The 23,744-nt window shown below is 51.5% G+C and overlaps 1 protein-coding gene and 1 long non-coding RNA gene across 7 annotated transcripts in view; one reads left to right on the top strand and one right to left on the bottom strand.

The window, feature by feature from the left end:
- The window catches only part of LOC126982174 (mucin-5AC-like), a 28,411-nt gene extending 7,121 nt beyond the window's left edge, over positions 1 to 21,290 (top strand). For 3 of the 6 annotated variants that reach the window (XM_050834009.1, XM_050834008.1, XM_050834010.1), the window contains exons 9-24: positions 775 to 1,034; positions 1,489 to 8,269; positions 9,969 to 10,091; positions 11,208 to 11,490; positions 11,600 to 11,752; positions 12,921 to 13,119; positions 14,729 to 14,871; positions 15,185 to 15,464; positions 16,536 to 16,650; positions 17,445 to 17,553; positions 17,695 to 17,868; positions 17,999 to 18,173; positions 18,331 to 18,452; positions 18,945 to 19,055; positions 20,229 to 20,378; positions 20,846 to 21,290. In XM_050834009.1, coding sequence (XP_050689966.1) covers positions 775 to 1,034; positions 1,489 to 8,269; positions 9,969 to 10,091; positions 11,208 to 11,490; positions 11,600 to 11,752; positions 12,921 to 13,119; positions 14,729 to 14,871; positions 15,185 to 15,464; positions 16,536 to 16,650; positions 17,445 to 17,553; positions 17,695 to 17,868; positions 17,999 to 18,173; positions 18,331 to 18,452; positions 18,945 to 19,055; positions 20,229 to 20,375 — 9,175 coding nt within the window. In that variant the 3' untranslated portion in view covers positions 20,376 to 20,378; positions 20,846 to 21,290. The remainder of the gene's footprint in view (positions 1 to 774; positions 1,035 to 1,488; positions 8,270 to 9,968; positions 10,092 to 11,207; positions 11,491 to 11,599; positions 11,753 to 12,920; positions 13,120 to 14,728; positions 14,872 to 15,184; positions 15,465 to 16,535; positions 16,651 to 17,444; positions 17,554 to 17,694; positions 17,869 to 17,998; positions 18,174 to 18,330; positions 18,453 to 18,944; positions 19,056 to 20,228; positions 20,379 to 20,845) is intronic. The other 3 variants (XM_050834014.1, XM_050834011.1, XM_050834012.1) reach the window with 3 other exon arrangements.
- On the bottom strand, positions 13,154 to 14,415 carry LOC126982176 (uncharacterized). Its single transcript, XR_007734811.1, has 3 exons — positions 14,274 to 14,415; positions 14,008 to 14,103; positions 13,154 to 13,509 (listed from the first exon to the last, which is right to left on the bottom strand). It is a non-coding gene; the product is annotated as an uncharacterized LOC126982176 (long non-coding RNA).
- Positions 21,291 to 23,744: the final 2,454 nt, after the last annotated feature.

The following is a 23,744-nucleotide window of genomic DNA, read 5'->3' as shown; positions in this document are numbered from 1 at the left end:
TAAGTGGAGTCTAGCGTTTATAGTTTACATTGTTTTGGATCTGTCGCTTATAGATTTAATGTATTGGGGACTTTAGGAAGCTACTGATTGTGTGTGGAGTCTAGCATTTATAGTTTACATTGTTTTGGGTCTGTCGCTTATAGATTTATAGTATTGGGGACTTTAGGAAGTTTCTGAGTGTGTGTGGAGTCTAGTGTTTATAGTTTACATTGTTTGGGGTCTGTCGCTTATAGATTTATAGTATTGGGGACTCTAGGAAGCTGCCGAGTGTGTGTGGAGTCTAGCGTTCATAGTTTACATTGTTTTGGATCTGTCGCTTATAGATTTAATGTATTGGGGACTTTAGGAAGCTGCTGAGTGTGTGTGGAGTCTAGCATTTATAGTTTACATTGTTTGGGGTCTGTCGCTTATAGATTTATAGTATTGGGGACTTTAGGAAGCTGCTGAGTGTGTGTGGAGTCTAGCGTTTATAGTTTACATTGTTTGGAGTCTGTTGCTTATAGATTTATAGTATTGGGGACTTAAGGAAGCTGCTGAGTATGTTGTTTGGGTCTGTCGCTTATTGATTTATAGTATTGGAGACTAGGAAGCAGTTTAGGTTAGGTTAGGTTAGGTTAGGTTAGAGTGTATGTGTGGAGTCTTGTATTCATTGATTTTGAAGTGATATAGAGAGTTGGAATCCATTGTAATTAATCTTAGTTGTTCTCAATATAAATCTTGTTAAGCCGTCGATGACCCAACCACCCCTTACCCTCTCATTCGTCCCCTTCCCAGAAAATACCCGTCGGTGCGCGTGAGACCCAGCCGCAGGAGCAAGGAGCTGGCCGTTGCGTACCGCCAGCTGGGCAGTGAGGGGCGCAGTGGCAGCAAGGCCCTGGCAGTGACGGCGGCGGTGGCGGCGAAGAGTGAAAAGAAGGAGCACAAGGAAGAAGAGGAGGAGGAGGAGGAGGAGGAGGAGGAGGAGGATGAAGAAGGGGAGGAAGAGAAGAAGGGAATGTCCAGTGTTACCAACCTGAGGACACATGTCAGATCCAGTAAGTGTGTGTGTGTGTGTGTGTACAGGCATGAGAGAGAGAGAGAGAGAGAGAGAGAGAGAGAGAGAGAGAGAGAGAGAGAGAGAGAGAGAGAGAGAATAGATTGGATGATAAAGGAGGTATGTGTGTGTGTGTGTACTGGTATGACTATCTTCGGTTAAAAATGATACGAGAGAGAGAGAGAGAGAGAGAGAGAGAGAGAGAGAGAGAGAGAGAGAGAGAGAGAGAGAGAGAGAGATTGCGTGATACAGGTGGTGTGTGTGTGTGTGTGTGTGTGTGTGTGTGTGTGTGTGTGTGTATGATAAGTAAGGGAAGCTTAAAACAGCCATGAATTTACTTAACAATATGAGAATCCACAAAAACAAACAATTTTAAGAAGTATCGAGATCTTTCCAAACAGTTAGAGTTTTGCCTCATCTTGGACGCTTCTCACGGCACTGTTTCACTGTTACAGAAGATGCCGAGGGGGACGAGAAGACCCAGAGTTCGGGGGCAGAGCAGGCCGGCACTGGAGACTCCCCCGGCAAGGCGCCCAGCAGCGACACCACTCCAGGGAAGGCAGGGATCAGGAAATGTCTCCGTCGGCAGCGAGAGGCGGAAACTGAAGCAGCGGAGAGCGTACGGGTGACCAGACGCACTCCATCGACACCCAACAAGGACGAGTCACCCGGCAGTGGAGCGGATGACAGCGGGCGGGTGACTTCTAGGCGGCTGAGGCGAGACCGAGGTTCGCAGGATGTCATAACCAGTCCGGACACGCCCACGAAGCCCACCGCCACGGCCGCCACTCCCACACGCTCCGCCGAGACGTCACCGGCCGCCTCCCGTAGCCTCAGACGCACGAGGAGCGACGCGGATGAAACGCTACGTAAGGCATCCGTCGTAATGACCCGACGCGCATCGCTGGAGGTTGACACGAAACGCAAACCGAAACCAGACACTACGAACCACCAGGAGAGCGACGGCGGCGAGAACGAACGCTCGCCGGCCGCCACGCGCTCAAAGAGAGACACTCGGCGGACTGGAACCACCGAAGTGAGAAAACCTGAGGATAGCGACAAAATGATCCGTCCGAGGGTGAAAAAGCAGGCCATCGAGATCCAGTGTATCGTCGCGAGGGCCACGTCCCCGGAGATACCAAAGCCTACCGACCTCCTGCCCCCGGCCCTCACCACCCTGACCCCCAAGACGGAGACAGAGGAGCAGGGGCGGAAGAACAGCACCGACGGCGAGGATGACAGCAAAACGACCCTAGCCCAGCGCATCATAGCGGAAGGCGAGAGGATGTACGGCCAGGCTGGGAAGTCGCAGCGGGCAGTTACACAAGACCGTAAGACCCTAGACCAGCATGTGCCGAGGGAGGGGGTGAGACAGGGGGCCGCCCGGAGGAGCCTCGACAAGTCCGACAGTAGTAGTGAGGCCGGGGAACCCCAGTCGAGAAGTGGCAGTAGGAGTCGCAGTGGGTCCCTCGGCGGTGGCACTGTGCCGGCTGTGTCAGAGCCATCCGCCACTGAGGAGGAAATCTCATCACTAAACGGTAAGGATAAGAAAGCACCGGTGTCGCAGAGCCGCCGTAAGTCCATCGGCGGGCGTCGGCGGAGCAGCAACCACGATGAGGCTAAGCTGAATGAGGTTTTGGAGAGTGTCGCCAAGGATTTCGAGCGCGACATCGACGGCGACCACTACGAGAAGATGGAGCACGACCTCATGATGGGCAACAAGTCCCCCGACAAGCCTGGCGGGCCGGGGCGAGAGGCGGCTGCAGGGGAGGGCGGGGCGGCCGAGACTGGGGTTGGCGACGAGAAAGGTTCCAATGCTTCCAATGGTTCCAATCCCACAGATGCGGCGGGGGTGTCCAGAGGGGGGGCGGGGCAGGGCGGAGGAGGCAGCCCCAGCCCCGGGAGGCGCGGCGCGGGGAGTAAAAAGCTGAATGATGTCGTGCGCTCCCTGCAAAAGAAACAGGCGGAGACCCCAGGCCGCGCCACGCCGCCGCTGCAAAACCCGACCTTCCTCAGAGACCTTGGCGGCTGGACGGACAAACAGAGGCAAGTAAGTCCCCCGCTAGCTCCCCCCCCTGAAGGCACCCCCCCAGCACCCCTAGCCGCCGCACAGAGGGGGGGGCGGGGCGAGGCGGTGCTGGCCCCCGGCACCCCTCCTCCACCTCCTCCGCCACCACCCCAAAGACCCGCCACCACTAAAGTACAACACCCCTCCACCACCTCCATCACCTCCACCATCACCTCCACCACCACCACCACCACCACAACCACCTCCACCACCCAGAGTGAGGCCCCCCCGCAGCCCCCAACAGGCCCCCCCCAGCCCCCTCCTGGTGTCAGTAAGGCTGTGGCGGCTAAGGCAGTCCCCTCCACCTCCACCGCCACCACCACCAAGGCTAGTCTGGTGCTGGGCAAGGCGGCGGCGGCCACCCCGGAGCAGGTGACGGTGGTGCCCAGCCCGCCGGTGGCCGCCAAGCCCCCCGTCACCGTGGGTGTGGCAGGGCCTGGGTTCCCGCCGGGGCTGGGTATGACCCGCATGACCCCGGGCCTCACCATCTCCGCTGTGAGCAGCGCGGCGGCCAAGGTGGCTGGCCCCAAGCCCCTGGACCCCTCCCCCGCCCCCGCCATGGCCCCAGCCCTCAAGAGCCTCCCCAAGCAGGTGCACATTGCCCCCAAGCCCTCCACCACCGCTGCCGCCACCCCCATCCCCGCCCCCGCCCCCCCGCCCCCCAGCCAGCTGTCCATCTCAGTGCTGCCCCCTGGCACGCATCACAAGCCCAGCCCCAAGCCAGTACAAATAGCCCCCAAGCCCCCGGCGGCGGGGCTCCACCACCACCCTCACCACCACCATGGCGGCCCCCAGCTGCTGGCTGCGGCAGGCGGCCCAGTGCTGCAGAGCCTGGCCCAGCCCATGGCCCACCAGCACCACCACAGCACGGTGCAGGCCATTGCCCAGCCCCTGCAGCCCATGCAGGCCCTGCCCCAGCCCCTGCAGGCCATGCCGGTGCAGGCCGTCATCACCCAGGCCGTGCTGGAGGCCGGCCACCACCCCCTGGGGGCCCTGTCCTCCCCCGCCAAGATCATGACCCAGCCTGTCTTCGTCACCTCCGTGGCCGCCCCCGTCACCTACGGCAGCCTGGCCCCCCAGCAGGCCGTGGGCACCATGGCCCGCATGCTGGCCGCCAAGCCCCAGCCTCACCTCATGACTCCCAAGGGCCCCGGTGACGCCCCCGCCGCCGCCGCCCCGCTGGTCACCCTCACCCCCAGCAGCGTGTCGCTGCAGCAGCACCCGCCGCAGATACTCACCGTCAACGTGATGCCGCTCACCTCCACCCACGTGCAGACCATGGCCCACCCCGGCCCCATGGTGGGCCCCATGGCCGGCACCATGTCTGGCCCCGTGGCCGGCTCCGTGGCCGGCACTGTGTCTGGCCAGGCGGGGCTGGTGTCCAGGCTGCAGGCGCTGGGTGCTGCCTCGCCCCAGCACCAGCACCACCAGCACACGGCCATCCTGCCTGCTGTCTCTGCTGCGCCGGCCACCCAACACAACCCTGGTGGTGGTGCCCCGCCCCCCCAGCCCACCCTGTACACCACCATGGCACCAGCCTGCCAGCCAGGGACTGCCAGGCCCACCACCACCACCACCCCCACCCCGGCCCAGGCCACACCACCACCGCCACCACCACCAGGGATGCAATCCAGTGTGTGCCAAACACCACCACCTGACCCCCTGGTGGGTGGTGGTGGTGGTGGTGGTGTCAGTGGCCAGGTGTGTGCCTCCCAGCCTGCCCCAGGGGAGAAGGGCCCCCAAGCCCTGGCCCCCGGTGGCAGGGTGCCGGGCCCCAGCAGAGGCAGCCCCGCCCTGCCCAGCCCTGCCCCCACGGGTGTTGCCACCACCACAGCAACACCCATCACCACCACCCTCATCACCACCCTCACCACCACCAGCACCGCCGCGGTGGTCAGCACCACCATTACGTGTTCCACCCAGACCTGCCCCGCGGGTGAGGGGCCGCCGCGGGGCACCCTGATAGGCAACGTGCGGGTGACGGAGGTGACCAGGTTTGCCCGGCGGAACAGCAGCCCTGTGCCCATCACTGTACCCCCCCACGGCACCCCCCGGGGCACCACGCCGCCCCTCGCTTCTGCCCGGCCACTGCCCCACGGGGCTGGCGCCGCTGTCACCGCCACTGGCCTGGCGGAGGCCAAGCCACAACACAGCTGGGCGGCCAACACCAGCCAGGGTGTGGCTGGTGCCCGGCACCCCGCCACCACCACCACCACCACCACCACCACTACTGCCACCACCACTGCCACCACCACTGCCACCACCACTGCCGCCACCACCACCACCACTGCCGCCACCACCCCAGGTCTGAGGCTGCCTGGTGGGGTGGGTGTGCTGCCCCACAGGCCAGGGGTACGCAGCACCTCCCTGCCGCCGCTGCAGCCTGGGCCGTCCACAGAGAAGGCCGGCAGCACTTTGAGTGTGTCTGAGAGGGCCAGCCAGGGCCCGGCAGTGGCCATCCCTGGAGGCAGGAAGGTGGAGAGGTCCTTGTCTGTGCCCGGCCCTCACCCCACCACTGTGAGTGCCCCGCCCCCCCCCAGGGCAGCCGATGCCTCCACCCACACCCTGGCCCTGCCCACGCCCACCAGGAACGGGCCGGACAGGGCCGCGGCACTGGCCAGGCCTGACGACGGGTCCTCCAAGCCCTGCACACCAGCGGCTGCGGCGACAGACAACACCCAGGTGCTGAGCAGCGACGAGGAGGGCCGGGCGGCGGTGGCAGGGCGGCCGGCCAGCATGAACGGCCGCGAGGAGAGTGACGGGGAGAGGGCCGGGCGGAGCGTGTGCGTGGGTGAGCGCAAGAAGGAGCCGCTGCTGAAGAGGACGCTGTTCAAGACCAAGAGCCAGGAGGAGAAGAGGGCGGGAGCCTCGGCCATCTACCGCACCAAGAGCATGGAGGTGAAGAAGCCCTCGGGGGCCTTCTCGCCCCTGCACGAGAGCAGCGTCTACGCCTTCGAGCCAGAGGTGGAGACCAGCATGGAGGAGTCGTCACCCTTCTCACAGCGCATCAAGAACATCCAGCCCTCACCCAGCACCTCACCCGTCAAGCCAAACAACGCCATCAAGCCCCCGGCACCACACCCACCACAGCCCCCACACCCGCCCCAACCACATCTCCCACAGGCTGCACAGACCCACAGCAAGCCCATACAGCCCCCTGGTCAACCACTAACCAAGCCCCCAGCCACACAGCTCCCCAGTCAACCAGTAACCAAGCCCCCAGTCACACAGCCCCCATGTCAACCACCAACCAAGCCCCCCAGTCTACCACTAACCAAGCCCCCAGCCACACAGCTCCCCAGTCAACCACCAACCAAGCCCCCCAGTCTACCACTAACCAAGTCCCCAGTCACACAGCCACCATGTCAACCACCAACCAAGCCCCCCAGTCTACCACTAACCAAGCCCCCAGTCACACAGCCACCATGTCAACCACCAACCAAGCCCCCAAGTCTACCACTAACCAAGCCCCCAGTCACACAGCCCCCCAGTCAACCACTAACCAAGTCCCCAATCACTCAGGCCAGTCAACCAATAACCAAACCCACAACCACACAGCAACCGCAACCAACAGTCACACAGCAACCTCAACTAACCAAGCCCCCAGTCACACAGTCCCCCAGTCAACCTTTAAGGCCACAACACACACAGCCCTCTCCTCAACCCCCAGTGAAGCCCATAGCCCCACATCAGCCCCCAGCCAGACCCCCAGTTCCAGGCGTGCGCAGTCCTGTGGTTCGGTCACTGACGCCGCTCATCGTGAACAGACCAAAAGGCGCTGTGGGTATTGGCGTCGGCGTAGGGGTATCGCCGCAGACCCTGGCAGCTACAAAGAAGGTCACAACTGGCACTGGGACTCGTATGATGCCGCCCAGCAAACCGATCGGCACTACCACCACCACCGTCGCCACCACGATGGATAAACCCCACACCGTCAAGTCCACATGTACGTCCACCTCACCGCAGGACGAGGGGAAGGTCGCGATTGAGGCGGAAGCGAAGGAGGGGAAAACGGGAAACAAGAAGAACGTAAGCAGCACGTCGATCGCGATACAGTGCGACATGGACAGCGGAACCGAGGCTGCGCAGGACGACAGCGGCGGCGTACGCGCGAACGAGAGCGGAACGCAGACCGACGGACCGAGCAAATTCCCTCTTCCGCCGAATGCCTCCCCGTTCTACTACCTTCCGCTGGCGATGGCGGCGCTCGGCGAAAAGCTCCCCGCTCAGTTGGTTCAGCAAATGCTCGCCAAAACGCAGGGTCTCGTCGGGGCTGCTGAGGCTGGGATGATCCTTCAGCAGGCAGCACAGTTAGCCCAGCAGCACCAGCAGAAACTCCACCAGGGACTCAGCGCTCCCCTGCCCAACACGACTGCCGTAAAACCGATTAAGTCCGCCTCGATTCCCGGGTTGGCGGTTGCCCCGATCGTGTCTGGAAACCCCTCCACCGCCCCTTCCACCCCTTCCGCCACTCCCGTCAGGCCTGTTAGCAAACCCCAGGAGTCCGTAGTGGGTGCAGGGGGCACTTCATCCACCCCAGCAACCACTTCAACCACAACCACCACCACCACCTCTGTAGCTAGCACCTCCCTCACCACCATAACCACCACCACCACATCATCATCATCCACCACAACCACTAGTACCTCCCCTCCACCACCACCTCCACCCCCACCACCACTACCCACCTCATCCACAGAGCCAGTATTACCAAGTCAGACATCCACCACTGCCTCACCCACCACCACCACCACCACCTCATCCACCACATCCACCTCACTAGTCAAACCCAGGATTGCTAAGTCTATCCCTGTACCTCCTCTTAGACAACAGACCACTGCAACCGAAAACTCAACCATTGACGAACCTGACCCCAAGACTCCCGCGTCCCCGAAACCGAAGCCACGCACGAAGGTCAAGGACGCTAAGGGGCCAGACGAGGACCCACCGACGCGGAGACGTAGCGGACGAGCGACGACATTAGCTTCGACGCGTGCCACCGAATCGGACCTCATGGAAATTGAAGAGCAAAGACGCAGTAGAAAAGCGCGCCGTGTCGCGGCTGCCCTGGCGAAGGAGGAGGCCTGGAGCTCTTCCTCGGAGGCACCGCTCAGCCCACAGATGTCCCCGGATACCCTGAGAGGATGGCCGCCCCCGAGGTTGACCAGGTGGGTGTATAGGACCTGTTTTTCGTTCCCCCTGGTGTTGGTTTCGTGAGGTCAAGCGATGGTTGGGTTGATTTTTAGCGTGATTTTTATATGTGTTGTTTTAGGTTAGTTTCCCTTTTTTTATGCAGTTTTCTTTGTTATTTATATTTTCTCTCATCTTTCGTCTCCATCATGTCACTTATTTTGTTATTTTGGGGTTAATTTCTCCTTTCTTTAACCCTCCATGATATCTTCCTTTGGGTGGTAATTTCTCCCTTCTTTAACCCTCCATGATATCTTCCTTCAGGGGCTAATTTCTCCCTTCTTTAACCCTCCATGATATCTTCCTTCAGGGGCTAATTTCTCCCTTCTTTAACCCTCCATGATATCTTCCTTCAGGGGCTAATTTCTCCCTTCTTTAACCCTCCATGATATCTTCCTTTGGGTGGTAATTTCTCCCTTCTTTAACCCTCCATGATGTCTTCCTTTGGGTGGTCATTTCTCCCTTCTTTAACCCTCCATGATATCTTCCTTCAGGGGCTAATTTCTCCCTTCTTTAACCCTCCATGATATCTTCCTTCAGGGGCTAATTTCTCCCTTCTTTAACCCTCCATGATATCTTCCTTCAGGGGCTAATTTCTCCCTTCTTTAACCCTCCATGATATCTTCCTTTGGGTGGTAATTTCTCCCTTCTTTAACCCTCCATGATATCTTCCTTCAGGGGCTAATTTCTCCCTTCTTTAACCCTCCATGATGTCTTCCTTTGGGTGGTAATTTCTCCCTTCTTTAACCCTCCATGATATCTTCCTTTGGGTGGTCATTTCTCCCTTCTTTAACCCTCCATGATATCTTCCTTCAGGGGCTAATTTCTCCCTTCTTTAACCCTCCATGATATCTTCCTTCAGGGGCTAATTTCTCCCTTGTTTAACCCTCCATGATGTCTTCCTTTGGGTGGTAATTTCTCCCTTCTTTAACCCTCCATGATATCTTCCTTCAGGGGCTAATTTCTCCCTTCTTTAACCCTCCATGATATCTTCCTTCAGGGGCTAATTTCTCCCTTCTTTAACCCTCCATGATGTCTTCCTTCAGGGGCTAATTTCTCCCTTCTTTAACCCTCCATGATGTCTTCCTTTGGGTGGTAATTTCTCCCTTCTTTAACCCTCCATGATATCTTCCTTTGGGGGCTAATTTCTCCCTTCTTTAACCCTCCATGATATCTTCCTTCAGGGGCTAATTTCTCCCTTCTTTAACCCTCCATGATGTCTTCCTTTGGGTGGTAATTTCTCCCTTGTTTAACCCTCCATGATATCTTCCTTCAGGGGCTAATTTCTCCCTTGTTTAACCCTCCATGATATCTTCCTTCAGGGGCTAATTTCTCCCTTCTTTAACCCTCCATGATGTCTTCCTTTGGGTGGTAATTTCTCCCTTCTTTAACCCTCCATGATGTCTTCCTTCAGGGGCTAATTTCTCCCTTCTTTAACCCTCCATGATGTCTTCCTTTGGGTGGTAATTTCTCCCTTGTTTAACCCTCCATGATGTCTTCCTTTGGGTGGTAATTTCTCCCTTCTTTAACCCTCCATGATGTCTTCCTTTGGGTGGTAATTTCTCCCTTCTTTAACCCTCCATGATATCTTCCTTTGGGGGCTAATTTCTCCTTTCTTTAACCCTCCATGATATCTTCCTTTGGGCGCTAATTTTTCCCTTTTTTCCCCTCCACAAGCAGTCCCACTCCCTCCCAGAGCTCCGAGGGCACCACCTCCTCCACGCCCTCCCAGCGCAGCAACCGCCTCTCCTCCCGCAGCCGCCGACAGTCACCCGCCAACAATTATGACTTCAGCCTGAGGTGAGGAAGCGTGTGTTGAGTGGACTGTGAGAGAGAGAGAGAGAGAGAGAGAGAGAGAGAGAGAGAGAGAGAGAGAGAGAGAGAGAGAGAGAGAGAGAGGGGAGGAGGAGGAGAAAGATGGGGTAATTCAGGAAGAGATGAAGGGGGACGCATCTAATCTCTGTATTAACTAACCTTACCTAAGTTAACCTAATCACTCAACCTAATCTAACAGGCAAACTAACACCAAACAACCTAATTTAACCTAACCTTACCTAATTGAACCTAAGCAAAAACCTAATTTAATCTAACCTAACCTACCCTAAGTTAACCCAAGCTAACCTAACATAGTCTAACTTAAGCAGAAACCTAAGTTAACCTAATCTAACCTAACCTACCCTAAGCTAGCCAGTGCTAACCTAACCTACCCTAAGCTCACCCAAGCTAACCTAACCTACCTAATCAGACAACCTTACTTAACCTAACATAGTCTAACTTAAGCAGACACCTAAGTTAACCTAATCTAACCTAACCTACCCTAAGCTAACCAGTGCTAACCTAACCTACCCTAAGCTAACCAGTGCTAACCTAACCTACCCTAAGTTAACCCAAGCTAACCTAACCTACCTCATCAGACAACCTTACTTAACCTAACATAATCTAACTTAAGCAGAAACCTAAGTTAACCTAATCTAACCTAACCTACCCTAAGCTAACCAGTGCTAACCTAACCTACCCTAAGTTCACCCAAGCTAACCTAACCTACCTAATCAGACAACCTTACTTAACCTAACATAGTCTAACTTAAACAGAAGCCTAAGTTAACCTAATCTAACCTAACCTACCCTAAGCTAACCAGTGCTAACCTAACCTACCAAAATATAACCCAAGCTAACCTAACCTACCAAAATATAACCCAAGCTAACCTAACCTACCAAAATATAACCCAAGCTAACCTAACCTACCAAAATATAACCCAAGCTAACCTAACCTACCAAAATATAACCCAAGCTAACCTAACCTACCAAAATATAACCTAAGCTAACCTGCCCTAAGTTAACCTAGTCTACCCTAAGCTACCCAGTGCTAACCTAACCCCTGAATAACACTTTTGAACCTCACACAACACCCAATCAGGCCAAGTGTTCCTGGTGCCCACAGTGTCTCGCGCAGCTCGGCCCCCAGCACGCCGGCCAGCCAGACCAGCCAGGGTGCCACGGGGCCGAGTCCAGGGCTGGCGGACAAGACGATGGCAGACCCCAAGGCTGGCTACACATGCGACAACTCCCTCCTAACGCGGGCGCCGTCGTTCTTCCCGTCGGAGGAGGAGTTCACCGACCCCCTGGACTACATCGAGAAGATCAGGCCCGAGGCGGAGCAGTTTGGGGTGTGTCGCATCGTGCCGCCAAGCAACTTCAAGGTAAGAATAATAATAATGATGACAGTAATATAGATAAGTTCCTTTTTTCTTTTTGGTCAACTCCCTACATTACATAGTGCCGTGTTATAAGGTGCCATGTTCCCCACAGCCTGAGTGCCGAGTGAATGATGACATGCGTTTCACCGGCAACAACCAGTATATTCAGAAGATGATGCATCGCTGGGGGCCCAACGTCCGCACCCTGAGGGCTATACGACGCTGCCTGGCCAAGCAAAACATTGAGCTCACTACTAACCCTCTGGTACGGCACTTCTGTGATGCTTGTATAAGATCGTAAGGAGTCTGGGAGAGATCGGTTGGTCTATACAAGGCAGCTCCTGTAATCCTAACCCCACCTTACCTCGCTATCCATGACTTTATCCAACTTCTTCTTGAATGTATCTATGGTATTGGCACCCACAACATGACTGCCAAGGCTGTTCCACTCATCCACCAGTCTATTAGTTAACCAGTTCTTGCTTGTCTCTGTTGAATCTGAATTTATCTAACTTAAAACCATTGCCATGTGTCCTACCTGGCTCTTTTACAATCAAATCCCCATATTAAAGACATATAGGGTCATATTTAAGACATTTCCTCACCTATGAACACATATTTGACAAGGTTTTCGTTAGAGTTGTGGGCATTTCCAGGAGTAGTTTTATGACCCTGGTGGTAGTGTGACCCTTCTTCTGTACCGTGAACCTTAAGAAACACTCATTTGACAAGGCTTTCGTAGGAGTTGTGGGCATTTCCAGGAGTAGTTTTATGACCCTGGTGGTAGTGTGACCCTTCCTCTGTGCCCTGAACCTTAAGAAACACATATTTGACAAGGTTTTCGTTAGAGTTGTGGGCATTTCCAGGAGTAGTTTTATGACCCTGGTGGTATTGTGACCCTTCTGTACCGTGAACCTTAAGAAACACTCATTTGACAAGGCTTTCGTAGGAGTTGTGGGCATTTCCAGGAGTAGTTTTATGACCCTGGTGGTAGTGTGACCCTTCTTCTGTACCGTGAACCTTAAGAAACACTCATTTGACAAGGCTTTCGTAGGAGTTGTGGGCATTTCCAGGAGTAGTTTTATGACCCTGGTGGTAGTGTGACCCTTCCTCTGTGCCCTGAACCTGAAGAAACACTCACTAGAACCCGACAGACCCCCTCTCGACCTTTAGAAACAGCTGATATGAGAAGCGAAAATGTCTTATGATACCGACCTTATAGACTTCAATCGGGTCTCCTCGCAACCTTCGCCTGTCTAGAGAGTGTAGATTTAAATGCTTCAGTCTATCCTCATATGACAAGTTTCTCACCCCCTGAATCATCTTTGTCATCCTTCTCTGTACAGATTCTAACACCTTGATATCCATTCTGTAGTAGGGGGACCAGAACTGAAACCACCTCACCTCACCCCCTCACCCCCTTACCCCCATAGATCGGCTGCATGGAGCTGGACTTGGTGCGGCTGTACGAGGTGGTTGAGCAGCACGGTGGCCTCATGTCCGTCATCGAGAACGAGCTCTGGGGTAAGGTGGCGGACGCTTGTCGTATCCCTCGCTCGGCCCAGGAGCGAATCACGAAATTGGACTCCATCTACTGCAAATACCTCCTGCCCTATGCAACCCTGTCCAGTAGTAAGTGTTGCCTAGTGTTCCTAATTATGATTGAGATTGAGGAAGCTTATATGAATTTTCTAAGACCTGTAGTGATTGTCTGGGGTTTTGTTAGGTTAGGTTAGGTTAAGGTATTTTCAGACGCATGATAGGTGGGAACTTGTGGTATGAATCAAGAAAGAATGACCTCACTTTGTTGTATAGAAAGTCTCATTAGTAAGGAAGCATATATGAATTTTCTGAGTCAAGACCTATAGTGACTGTTTGGGGTTTTGTTAGGTTAAGTTTAGGGTATCTTCAAACACATGATAGCCAGCACCTTATGGTATAAATCAACAAAGAATGACCTCACTTTGTTGTATAGAAAGTCTCATTAGTAAGGAAGCATATATGAATTTTCTGAGTCAAGACCTATAGTGACTGTTTGGGTTTTGTTAGGTTAGGTTAGGTTAAGTTTAGGGTATCTTCAAACACATGATAGCCAGCACCTTATGGTATGAATCAACACAGAATGACCTCACTTTGTTGTATAGAAAGTCTCATTAGTAAGGAAGCATATATGAATTTTCTGAGTCAAGACCTATAGTGACTGTTTGGGTTTTGTTGGGTTAGGTTAGGTTAAGTTTAGGGTATCTTCAAACACATGATAGCCTGCACCTTATGGTATAAATCAACACAGAATGACCTCACTTTGTTGTATAGAAAGTCTCATTAGTAAGGAAGCATATATGAATTTTCTGAGTCAAGACCTATAGTGACTGTTTGGGGTTAGGTTAGGTTAAGTTTAAGGTATTTTTAAACACATGATGGCCAGCACCTTATGGTATAAATCAACAAAGAATGACCTCACTTTGTTGTATAGAAAGTCTCATTAGTAAGGAAGCATATATGAATTTTCTGAGTCAAGACCTATAGTGACTGTTTGGGGTTTTGTTAGGTTAAGTTTAGGGTATCTTCAAACACATGATAGCCAGCACCTTATGGTATGAATCAACACAGAATGACCTCACTTTGTTGTATAGAAAGTCTCATTAGTAAGGAAGCATGTATGAATTTTCTGAGTCAAGACCTATAGTGACTGTTTGGGGTTTTGTTAGGTTAGGTTAGGTTAAGTTTAGGGTATCTTCAAACACATGACAGCCAGCACCTTATGGTATAAATCAACAAAGAATGACCTCACTTTGTTGTATAGAAAGTCTCATTAGTAAGGAAGCATATATGAATTTTCTGAGTCAAGACCTATAGTGACTGTTTGGGGTTTTGTTAGGTTAGGTTAGGTTAAGTTTAGGGTATCTTCAAACACATGATAGCCAGCACCTTATGGTATGAATCAACACAGAATGACCTCACTTTGTTGTATAGAAAGTCTCATTAGTAAGGAAGCATATATGAATTTTCTGAGTCAAGACCTATAGTGACTGTTTGGGGTTTTGTTAGGTTAGGTTAGGTTAGAATAGGTTTGCTTAGGTACGTAAATCATAAACACACACACACACACACACACACACACACATATACACACACACACACACACACACACACACACACACACACACACACACACACACACACACACACACACACACACACACAAGGGTACTCATAATATCAATGTTCCGTCCATCCACAGAGGAGAGAGAGGAGCTGCTTGCGGAGGTTGACAGCATCCACACACGCAGCCTGGCAGACAGCGGAAGCAAGAAGCCCTCCTCCACCTCCTCCGATAATGAGGAAGAGGAGGAGGAGGAGGAGAGCCTGGACTGCATAGTGAAGGTGAGGAAGAGGAGGAGGAGGAGGAGGAGGAGGAGGAGAAGGAGAAAGAATTAGAAGGAGGAGGAGGAGGAGGAGGAGGGAAGGAAAGTAAAGGAGGAGGAAGAAGAGGAAGAGGAAAAGGAGAGAAACACACACACACACACACACACACACACACACACACCAAAAAAATAAGTAAATAAATAAAATAAAAAATAAATAAGAATAAAAAAACCAAAATAAATAAAACAATCGAAAAAAAAAATCATAAAACCCAAAACCCCAAGCCACCGGACCCCCCTAACCCCCCCCCTCTCTCTCTCCCCCCCCCCAGGGTAAAAGCACGGCACTGAGCACCTTCTACCGCATCGCCCGGAACACCTCCAACCAGTGGCAGCCGGACCCAGCGAGCCTCGAGGTGGATGAACGCTACTGGTCCCTGGTCGTCAACGGGAGCCACCATGTCTGTGTCCTCTCGGCAAGCATCGACACCTCCGAGCACGGGTACGGCTTCCCCTCGCACCGGTCCTCGCCCCTCGCCAAGCACCCCTGGAACCTCAAGAACCTCTGTCAGAACCCCAACTCGATTCTGAAGAGCATGGGGACGATAGTGGGTGAGTTCGAAAGTGTGGAATCCGATCTTGTTATAGTGAGTTAAGAATAGGATTGACGTTGCAAAAAATCTTCCCCAGAATCACACACAAAAAAAAAACCCTCCTATTATTAACAAAACAAAACTGAAGTGTATTGTTGTTATAGGGTAAGTTATGATAGGAAGGAAGGGAATTAGCAAGGATGGAAAGGGGGTAGGTCAGAAGGAAAGTCTTGGAATTAGGAAGGAATTAGCAAGGATGGAAAGGGGGTAGGTCAGAAGGAAAGGGCTGGGTCTGGGCTATGGAATTAGGAAGGGTGTAAGGATGGAAAGGGGGTAGGTCAGAAGGAAAGGGCTGGGTCTGGGCTATGGAATTAGGAAGGGAATTAGCAAGGATGGAAAGGGGGTAGGTCAGAAGGAAAGGGCTGGGTCTGGGCTATGGAATTAGGAAGGGAATTAGCAAGGATGGAAAGGGGGTAGGTCAGAAGGAAAGGGCTGGGTCTGGGCTATGGACTTAGGAGGAATTGGATGGAAAGGGGGTAGGTCAGAAGGAAAGGGCTGGGTCTGGGCTATGGAATTAGGAAGAATTAAGGATGGAAAGGGGGTAGGTCAGAAGGAAAGGGGCTGGGTCTGGGCTATGAATTAGAATTAGGAAGGAATTGTAAGGATGGAAAGGGGGTAGGTCAGAAGAAGGAAAGGAGCTGGGTCTGGGCTATGGAATTAGGAAGAGGTGCAGGATGGAAAGGGGGTAGGTCAGAAGGAAAGGGCTGGGTCTGGGCTATGGAATTAGGAAGGGAATTAGCAAGGATGGAAAGGGGGTAGGTCAGAAGGAAAGGGCTGGGTCTGGGCTATGGTGTTGTTATGGGGTAAGTTAAGATAGGGAGGAAGGGAATTAGCAAGGCTGGATAGGGAGTAGATTGGACGTATGAATAGATGTGGGTCTGGGTGGGTCTGGGTTTCGTTTCACCATGGAGAAGATCAAAAACTTTCATGCAGATTAAAACACCATAGCAGGCAACCTCATAATCCAGTAACCTATCCATTGCCTGCATATCCACTTATCCATGTCCCCTAACGCACCCTTCCCCCCTAGGTGTGACGGCCCCCACCCTACACGTTGGCATGCTGTTCTCTACGGTGTGCTGGTATAAGGACCCACACAGCCTGCCGTGGATAGAGTACCTCCACACCGGGGCCTCCAAGATATGGTGGGTAACGCTACTCGATAAGACTCATTGATGTTCTTCCGTACTTATTTTCCTTGTGGGGTTGGATGGGTTACGAGCCTCTCCCACTCCTGACAGACATTTTTTTTTTTAGTTTTACATATCACAGGAAGAAGGAGTAAGCTGCAGGGGGAAAGCGACCTTGCGTTAGTGTTCCGAGAGATCCTTTTCCCTTGTAACTTGTGGGGTTGAATGGGTTTTGAGCTCCACTACTAACAGAGACATTTTTTATTTTTTTATCTTACGTATCACAGGAAGAAGGAGTAAGTTGCAGGGGGAAAGCGACCTTGCGTTAGTGTTCCGAGAGATCCTTTTCCCTTGTAACTTGTGGGGTTGAATGGGTTTTGAGCTCCACTACTAACAGAGACATTTTTTATTTTTTTATCTTACGTATCACAGGAAGGAGTAAGTTGCAGGGGGAAAGCGACCTTGCGTACAGTGTTCCGAGAGTTGGTTTTCCCTTGTAACCTGTGCCTTGTTCCTCCTGTGATGTAGAGAGAAATACCTCTTGTTCTCCTATAATTCCTTCCCCGTCTGTCTCTCTCCGGCATATGACCACAGATGTCGCGCTGACTAAACAAAACTTTCTATCATACGTATAACATCATCACAGGAGGAAGGAATAACTTGCAGGGGAGAGCGACCTTGCGTACAGTGTTCCGAGAGTTGGTTTTGCATTGTTCCTCCTGTGATGTGTAGCCTGTCTCTCCCAGTACAAGTTAGAGAGAAATGGCTCCGTTGTTTGCATCATACATATATCATCTCGTCTCTTGCAGGTATGGGGTCGCGGCGAACCAGGAGGACAAGCTCTACGCGGCGCTCAAGAAAATCGTACCGGACTTCGTAAAGGATTCGGCCATCTGGCTACCCTCCGACACGGCCATGGTGAGTCGCAAGGAGAACTGATAGAACTGGAGATGAACAAGGAGGAAGAAGATATGGAGGAGGAGGAGTTATCCGTCGCAAGGAGATCTGACTCACCCCACAAGCTCCCCCATTCTCACCCCTATGCTTCCCTTCCCCCAGGTTCCCCCGAGTGAGCTGGTGCGAGAGGGTGTGCGGGTGTGCCGGGTGGTGCAGGAGCCGGGCCAGTTTGTCGTGGTGTTCCCCGGCGCCTTCACCTCCAGCATATGCAAGGGGTACCTCATTTCCGAGAGCGCCTTCTTCGCAAGACCGCAGTATTTTGACCGCGCTGTGGCTGTGAGTGTCTGTCTGTGTGTGTGTTACTGTTATGTGGTCCCGTCTCCTTATCTATAATTGTCCAGTCTTTCCTGTAACACTTTTTGCCGTCACAGCATCGTCCGTTCATCAATCCCCTATCACCTTCCAGTCGTTTAAGGCGCTCCGAGACTGCTGTGAGCCGTCCATGTTCTCCCTGGAGCGTCTGGTGCTCTCGGTGGTGACGGACCCTCGCTCGACGCTGGACGGTCTGCTGCGTGCCCGAGACTTGGTGCTGCAGGTGGTACAGCGCGAGAAGGACCTCCGGGCTAGGCTGGCGGAGATCGGTGAGTGATGCGGAGGACAGTGCATGTGTGTGTGTGTGTGTATGTATGGTTTGGAATTTATTGACAACTCTAACTTTTTCTTCATTTTTCTCCTTTTTTTAATTCTCTAAAGTACATGTCATTCCTCCCTCACACCTCCATTGTCTCCTCGGCCCAGGGTTGGAGGCCAGCGAGCGGCTCTCCACGCCTGACTCCCACCGCAAGAAGAAGAGTCGCTTCATAGAGGATGAGGAGGAGAACATGTGTGAGATGTGCCGCCAGAACCTCTACGTGGCCCTGGTAAGCAATGTTCTTCCTGACCTTGGTTTGTACTTTCTATATATTCTTTATTTTATTTCCTTCCTTTATAAATCTCTCTCTTTTTAAACTTCTTTCATCTTATTGGCTTCTCCTCCTCCTCCTCTGCCTCCTGCTGTTTCTCCTCCTCCTCCTCCTCTGCCTCCTGCTGTTTCTCCTCCTCCTCCTCCTCTGCCTCCTGCTGTTTCTCCTCCTCCTCCTCCTCTGCCTCCTGCTGTTTCTCCTCCTCCTCCTCCTCTGCCTCCTGCTGTTTCTCCTCCTCCTCCTCCTCTACCTCCTGCTGTTTCTCCTCCTCCTCCTCCTCTGCCTCCTGCTGTTTCTCCTCCTCCTCCTCCTCTGCCTCCTGCTGTTTCTCCTCCTCCTCCTCCTATTCCCTGCCCTGTAACTTCCTTTCTTCTCTGTGTGCCATGTGTGTGTGTGTCAGGGTTAATAATAGTAATAATAATAATAATAATCATATTTGTTGTGTTCCAGGTTACGAACTCTCAGGAGGAGGCCGTGTACTGTCTGGAACACGCCCTCACCTTCCTCACCAAGAACCCAAGCCATTTGGAATACTGCAAACTCATGTACACCTACAGCCTCGTAAGTCACCCCAGCCCCTCTGTTCTCATGTTGACTGTTATAAATATACAGTAAACACTCATTTTGATGGACCTTGAAAAAACGAATATGGACTTTTAACCCGGTAGCAGCGGGGATCATGTTTCTTAATGGTCCCCCGAAGTGAGAAAAATGAGAAAAAATCATCACTCACACAAACCATTTCATAATATATATCAAAGCATTTGTGATCAGTTTATGTATCATCTATTTTGGGGGCTTATATCATGGCACAAATTTGTCCCGTCGCTGCTACACGGTAAAGCCACAAATTTGGCCCGTCACTGCTACACGGTAAAGCCACAAATTTGACCCGTCGCTGCTACACGGTAAAGCCACAAATTTGGCCCGTCGCTGCTACACGGTAAAGCCACAAATTCGGCTGTCGCTGCTACACGGTAAAGCCACAAACTTGGCTGTCGCTGCTACACGGTAAAGCCACAAATTTGGCCCGTCGCTGCTACACGGTAAAGCCACAAATTTAACCCATCGCTGCTACGGTAAAGCCACAAATTTAACCCATCGCTGCTACACGGTAAAGCCACAAATTTGACCCGTCGCTGCTACACGGTAAAGCCACAAATTTGGCCCGTCGCTGCTACACGGTAAAGCCACAAATTTGGCCCGTCGCTGCTACATGGTAAAGCCACAAATTTGGCCCGTCGCTGCTACACGGTAAAGCCACAAATTTGGCCCATCGCTGCTACACGGTAAAGCCACAAATTTGACCCGTCGCTGCTACACAGTAAAGCCACAAATTTGGCCCGTCGCTGCTACACGGTAAAGCCACAAATTTGACCCGTCACTGCTACACGGTAAAGCCACAAATTTGACCCGTCGCTGCTACCGGGTTAAGCAGCGACCACTACCCCATCGTCATCACACATTCCACTTTCCTTTTCCCTTTTTTGTCCTTCCTTCCTTTCTCTCTTTCCTTTTCTTTCCTTCCAACAAACTTTTTGGGCCAATGAGGTTTACAAGAACATAAGAACGCAAGGAGTCTGCAAAGGGCTGGTTGGTCTATACGAGGCAGCTCCTGTAACTAGTCCGGTAACTCTGGGGTTCGGTTTGGTGGTGGTCCGCTCGAACATATATACACACACAAGTTAACTGGCGGTGGTGTCAACAAAACTATAATCTGTTCACTCCCTGCAGTCTGAGCTGGACGGGGCTGTGAAGCAGATGGAGGAGCGGATTCACATCAAGAGCGGCAAGAAGGTGTCCCCCACAGGCAAGAAGAACCACAGACACAGAGAGCATTTGGACTCCTTCAGCAGCAGCACCAGCAGCTCCAACCTCTGAGGGGTGAGCCAGGGAGGGAGGGAGGCAGGGAGAGACAGACAGACAGGAAAAGTGATGTCGCTGAACAGAGATAGGAAGAAACAGACAGACAGAGAAACAGGGACAGTGAGGGTGAGCGAAAGACAGAGAGACAGAGAGAGTAATGTAGCTTAACAGATATAGAAAGAAATAAACAGACAGAGAGACAGAGACAGACAGATAAGGAGATAGAAAAGTCACACAGCCTAACCGATAGAGGAAGAGAGAGACAGACAGACAGACAGACAGACGGACAAAGAAACAGAGAGAGAGATAGAGAGAAATAAATAAGAAAAGACAGACAGACAGAGAGATAGACAGTCATACAGATAAAGAGATTAAGAAGGAGAGATAGGAGAGGTCAGCTGTTTCAAATTCTTAACGTAATGAATTTCCGACCAAACCATCAATGCTGTGTTTTATTAATTGAGTTTCGTTTCCTTGTGTTTCAGGAATCAAAGGAGAGAGAAGGAGAGAGAAAAGAGTATCACAGGTTATAAAGAAACGAAACACACACACACACACACACACACACACACACACACACACACACACACAAGCCGTACACATGCCGTAAGAAGGAAATAAGGTCAGTAGTGTGTGTGTGTGTCTATGTGTGTACGTAATATAAGTGCGTGTGTGCGTGTGTTTACGTGCGTGTGTATTCGTGATTGCCGAGAAGGACGACGACGAAGGGAGTTTATTTACGTTTATGCACGGTTACCCTCGTCCCGTTTTCTTTGGTGTCGGAAAACGTAAAATCAAACCTTACGTAGAGGGAGAACTGAAGGAAATATACAAAAAATGGAAAGAACAAAAGAAATATCGCAGTCGTTAATATACCGACGATCACAGTGCACACACACACACACACACACACACACACACACACACACATAGATGGAGAACTGAAGGAAATATGCAAGAATTCGAAAGAAGAAAAAAATATCGCACTCGTCAATTAACCGACGATCGCAGTGCACACGCTAACACACACACACACAAACACGCACACACACACGCGCGCACACACACACGATAAATGAGATTGTGATACGAATAGTGCAATGATGGTGAACCTTACTGGGCGGAGTCTCGGCAGTGTTGGTGTTACGGTAATGGCGTGGCGTGGCGTGTGTTCGTCCGTTCGTGCGCCTCGTTCGTACCGGCATTCGTATCGACGGGAGAAAATGACCTCGGGAACCTTGAGCGTCGATATAATGAACTACGTAAACAAAATCCATGTACGTAATATTGAGAGAATTTTTATTTATTTATTTTTTTTTTAAGCTAGATTTTCTCAAGCGATTTTTCTGCCGATAATATTAATTCGTACTTCTTTTTTTCCTTTTCCTTTCCTTTCTCTTTTCATATTTTTTACTTTTGTCATACTTTTTCCCTTTTAGCTCAATTTTTCCCGAGCGATTTTTCCGACCGACACGAACGCCAGTCGGAACAGGTCACGCACACCAACGGACGAACACACGCGCACACACAGTAGAGTCGCATTATTTTTCTATGTGTTGTCTTCCATACCTTATGCATGTCGACATTTTGTTCCGGGAAGCATTACGCGTTGACCCCAGAGTAGACACGACGGCCTGGGGTACCGAGGAAAAGAGTGTTGAGCGTAATGACGTAACGAACTGTATTATAATATCTACGAACCCTCTTGAGATTACGTACGGGAGTGTAATGTAAGTGTCGTAGAGAAATGAAGGTTGAAAGATATACGTAATGGCCGTGTTATTTTGCATTGTATATTACGTACGGCAAGTGTAATATTGGGTGTTGGGAAAGTCGTAATTTTCCGGTACGTAATGAGGTGTTGATTTGGTCTAGAAACTTGATATTACGTACGGCAAGAGTTGTAATTTCGGGTCATGTCGAGGTTGGAAGAGAGAGGGGAAGATACGTAATGAGGTGTTTATTTTATGTCGTAACTCCTGATATTACGTATAGGAAGTGTAATATTGTGTTTCGGCTGAGAGGTGTAATCTTGGGTATTGTCGCAGTTGAAAGAGTGGAGATACGTAGTGAGATGTATATTTGGTCTAGGAACTGATATTACGTATTGGTAATCGTAATATTATGTCGGGTGAGAGGTGTAATTTTGGGGTATTGTCACAGTTGAAAGAGTGGAGATACGTAGTGAGATGTATATTTGGTCTAGGAACTGATATTACGTATTGGTAATCGTAATATTATTTGTCGGCCGAGAGGTGTAACTTTGGGGTATTGTCGCAGTTAAAAGAGTGGAGATACGTAATGAGGTGTTTGCTATGTCTAGGAACTGATATTACGTACGACAAGTGTAATATTACGTATCGGCTGAGAGGTATAATTTTGGGTAATACCGCAGTCGAAAAAGTGAAGGGAAGAAGCGTAATGAGTTATTTTGAAGCTGGTATTACTTTACGTGTGTATGTATATTTCGCATTTCTCTTTACGTCGAGGCGAAGTGGACGGCACGGGGCGACGCGACATGGTTTCAAGGAGTTAACCGAACCATAGAATCGCAACGCTATTTTATTTTGTCTAAAAACCATGATTAAGTACGACAGTGTTACGTATATATATCGTATCGCCGCCCTAGAGAACTGTGGTCAGCCTGGGGTTGAGTGAAGTGTCGCAGCGAAAAGTGAATGATTCCCCCTGAGATTACGAAGCCAGCGTAGCGTTTATTACGAAGCCTCTCTCGGACTCCTTATTTTTCGACCCTAGACTGAAGTGAACGTCTAGGGTCCCATTGTGGCAGCTGAGCGGGAGAGGCATTACGAACTCTTGAAAATACATCCGAGCGTGTGAGCGTAATTTCGTATCTCACCCTAGGCTAGAGCGACAAGCCTGGGGGCGGTGAGATCTCGAGCAGAAGGCGTAACATTATTTTGTACAGAAGTCTCGGAGGAAGCTACGTACGTGCGGTGTAGAATATGCCCGGTACGTAATGTATAGGCGTCGCGCGGGGTCGGGTGTGAATCGTAGTGAGTCGTAACTAACTTTACATTGTACAGAGGCCCCTCGGTTCGGTGTACGGCGTGTAGTGTTTACGTTAAGGACCCCTCGAGTTGAAGGAAGGTAAGGAGGTATTTCGGGTTGGTCTCAGTTGGTTCGTGTCAGTATTGTAGACATTTAGAGTTGGGATTACGAAGAGGAAGAGGAAGAAGAAGAGGAAGAAGGAATAGGAGGAGAATGTTGATGTATAATATAGAGAGGAGGAGAGAGGAGAGAATGGAAGATGAGGAGGAAGGAGGAATAGGAGAAATTGACAAAGAAGAAGGAGGAGGAGGAGGAGGAGGAGAATGTAGATGTATATGAAGAGGAGGAGAGAATGGAAAACGAGGAAGAAGA

This window comes from Eriocheir sinensis, chromosome 50 (genome assembly GCF_024679095.1).
Source record: "Eriocheir sinensis breed Jianghai 21 chromosome 50, ASM2467909v1, whole genome shotgun sequence".
In the NCBI taxonomy this organism is placed as follows: domain Eukaryota; kingdom Metazoa; phylum Arthropoda; class Malacostraca; order Decapoda; family Varunidae; genus Eriocheir; species Eriocheir sinensis.
The sequence above is the reverse complement of the archived record's forward strand: the minus strand, read 5'-3'. Positions and strand labels throughout refer to the sequence as shown.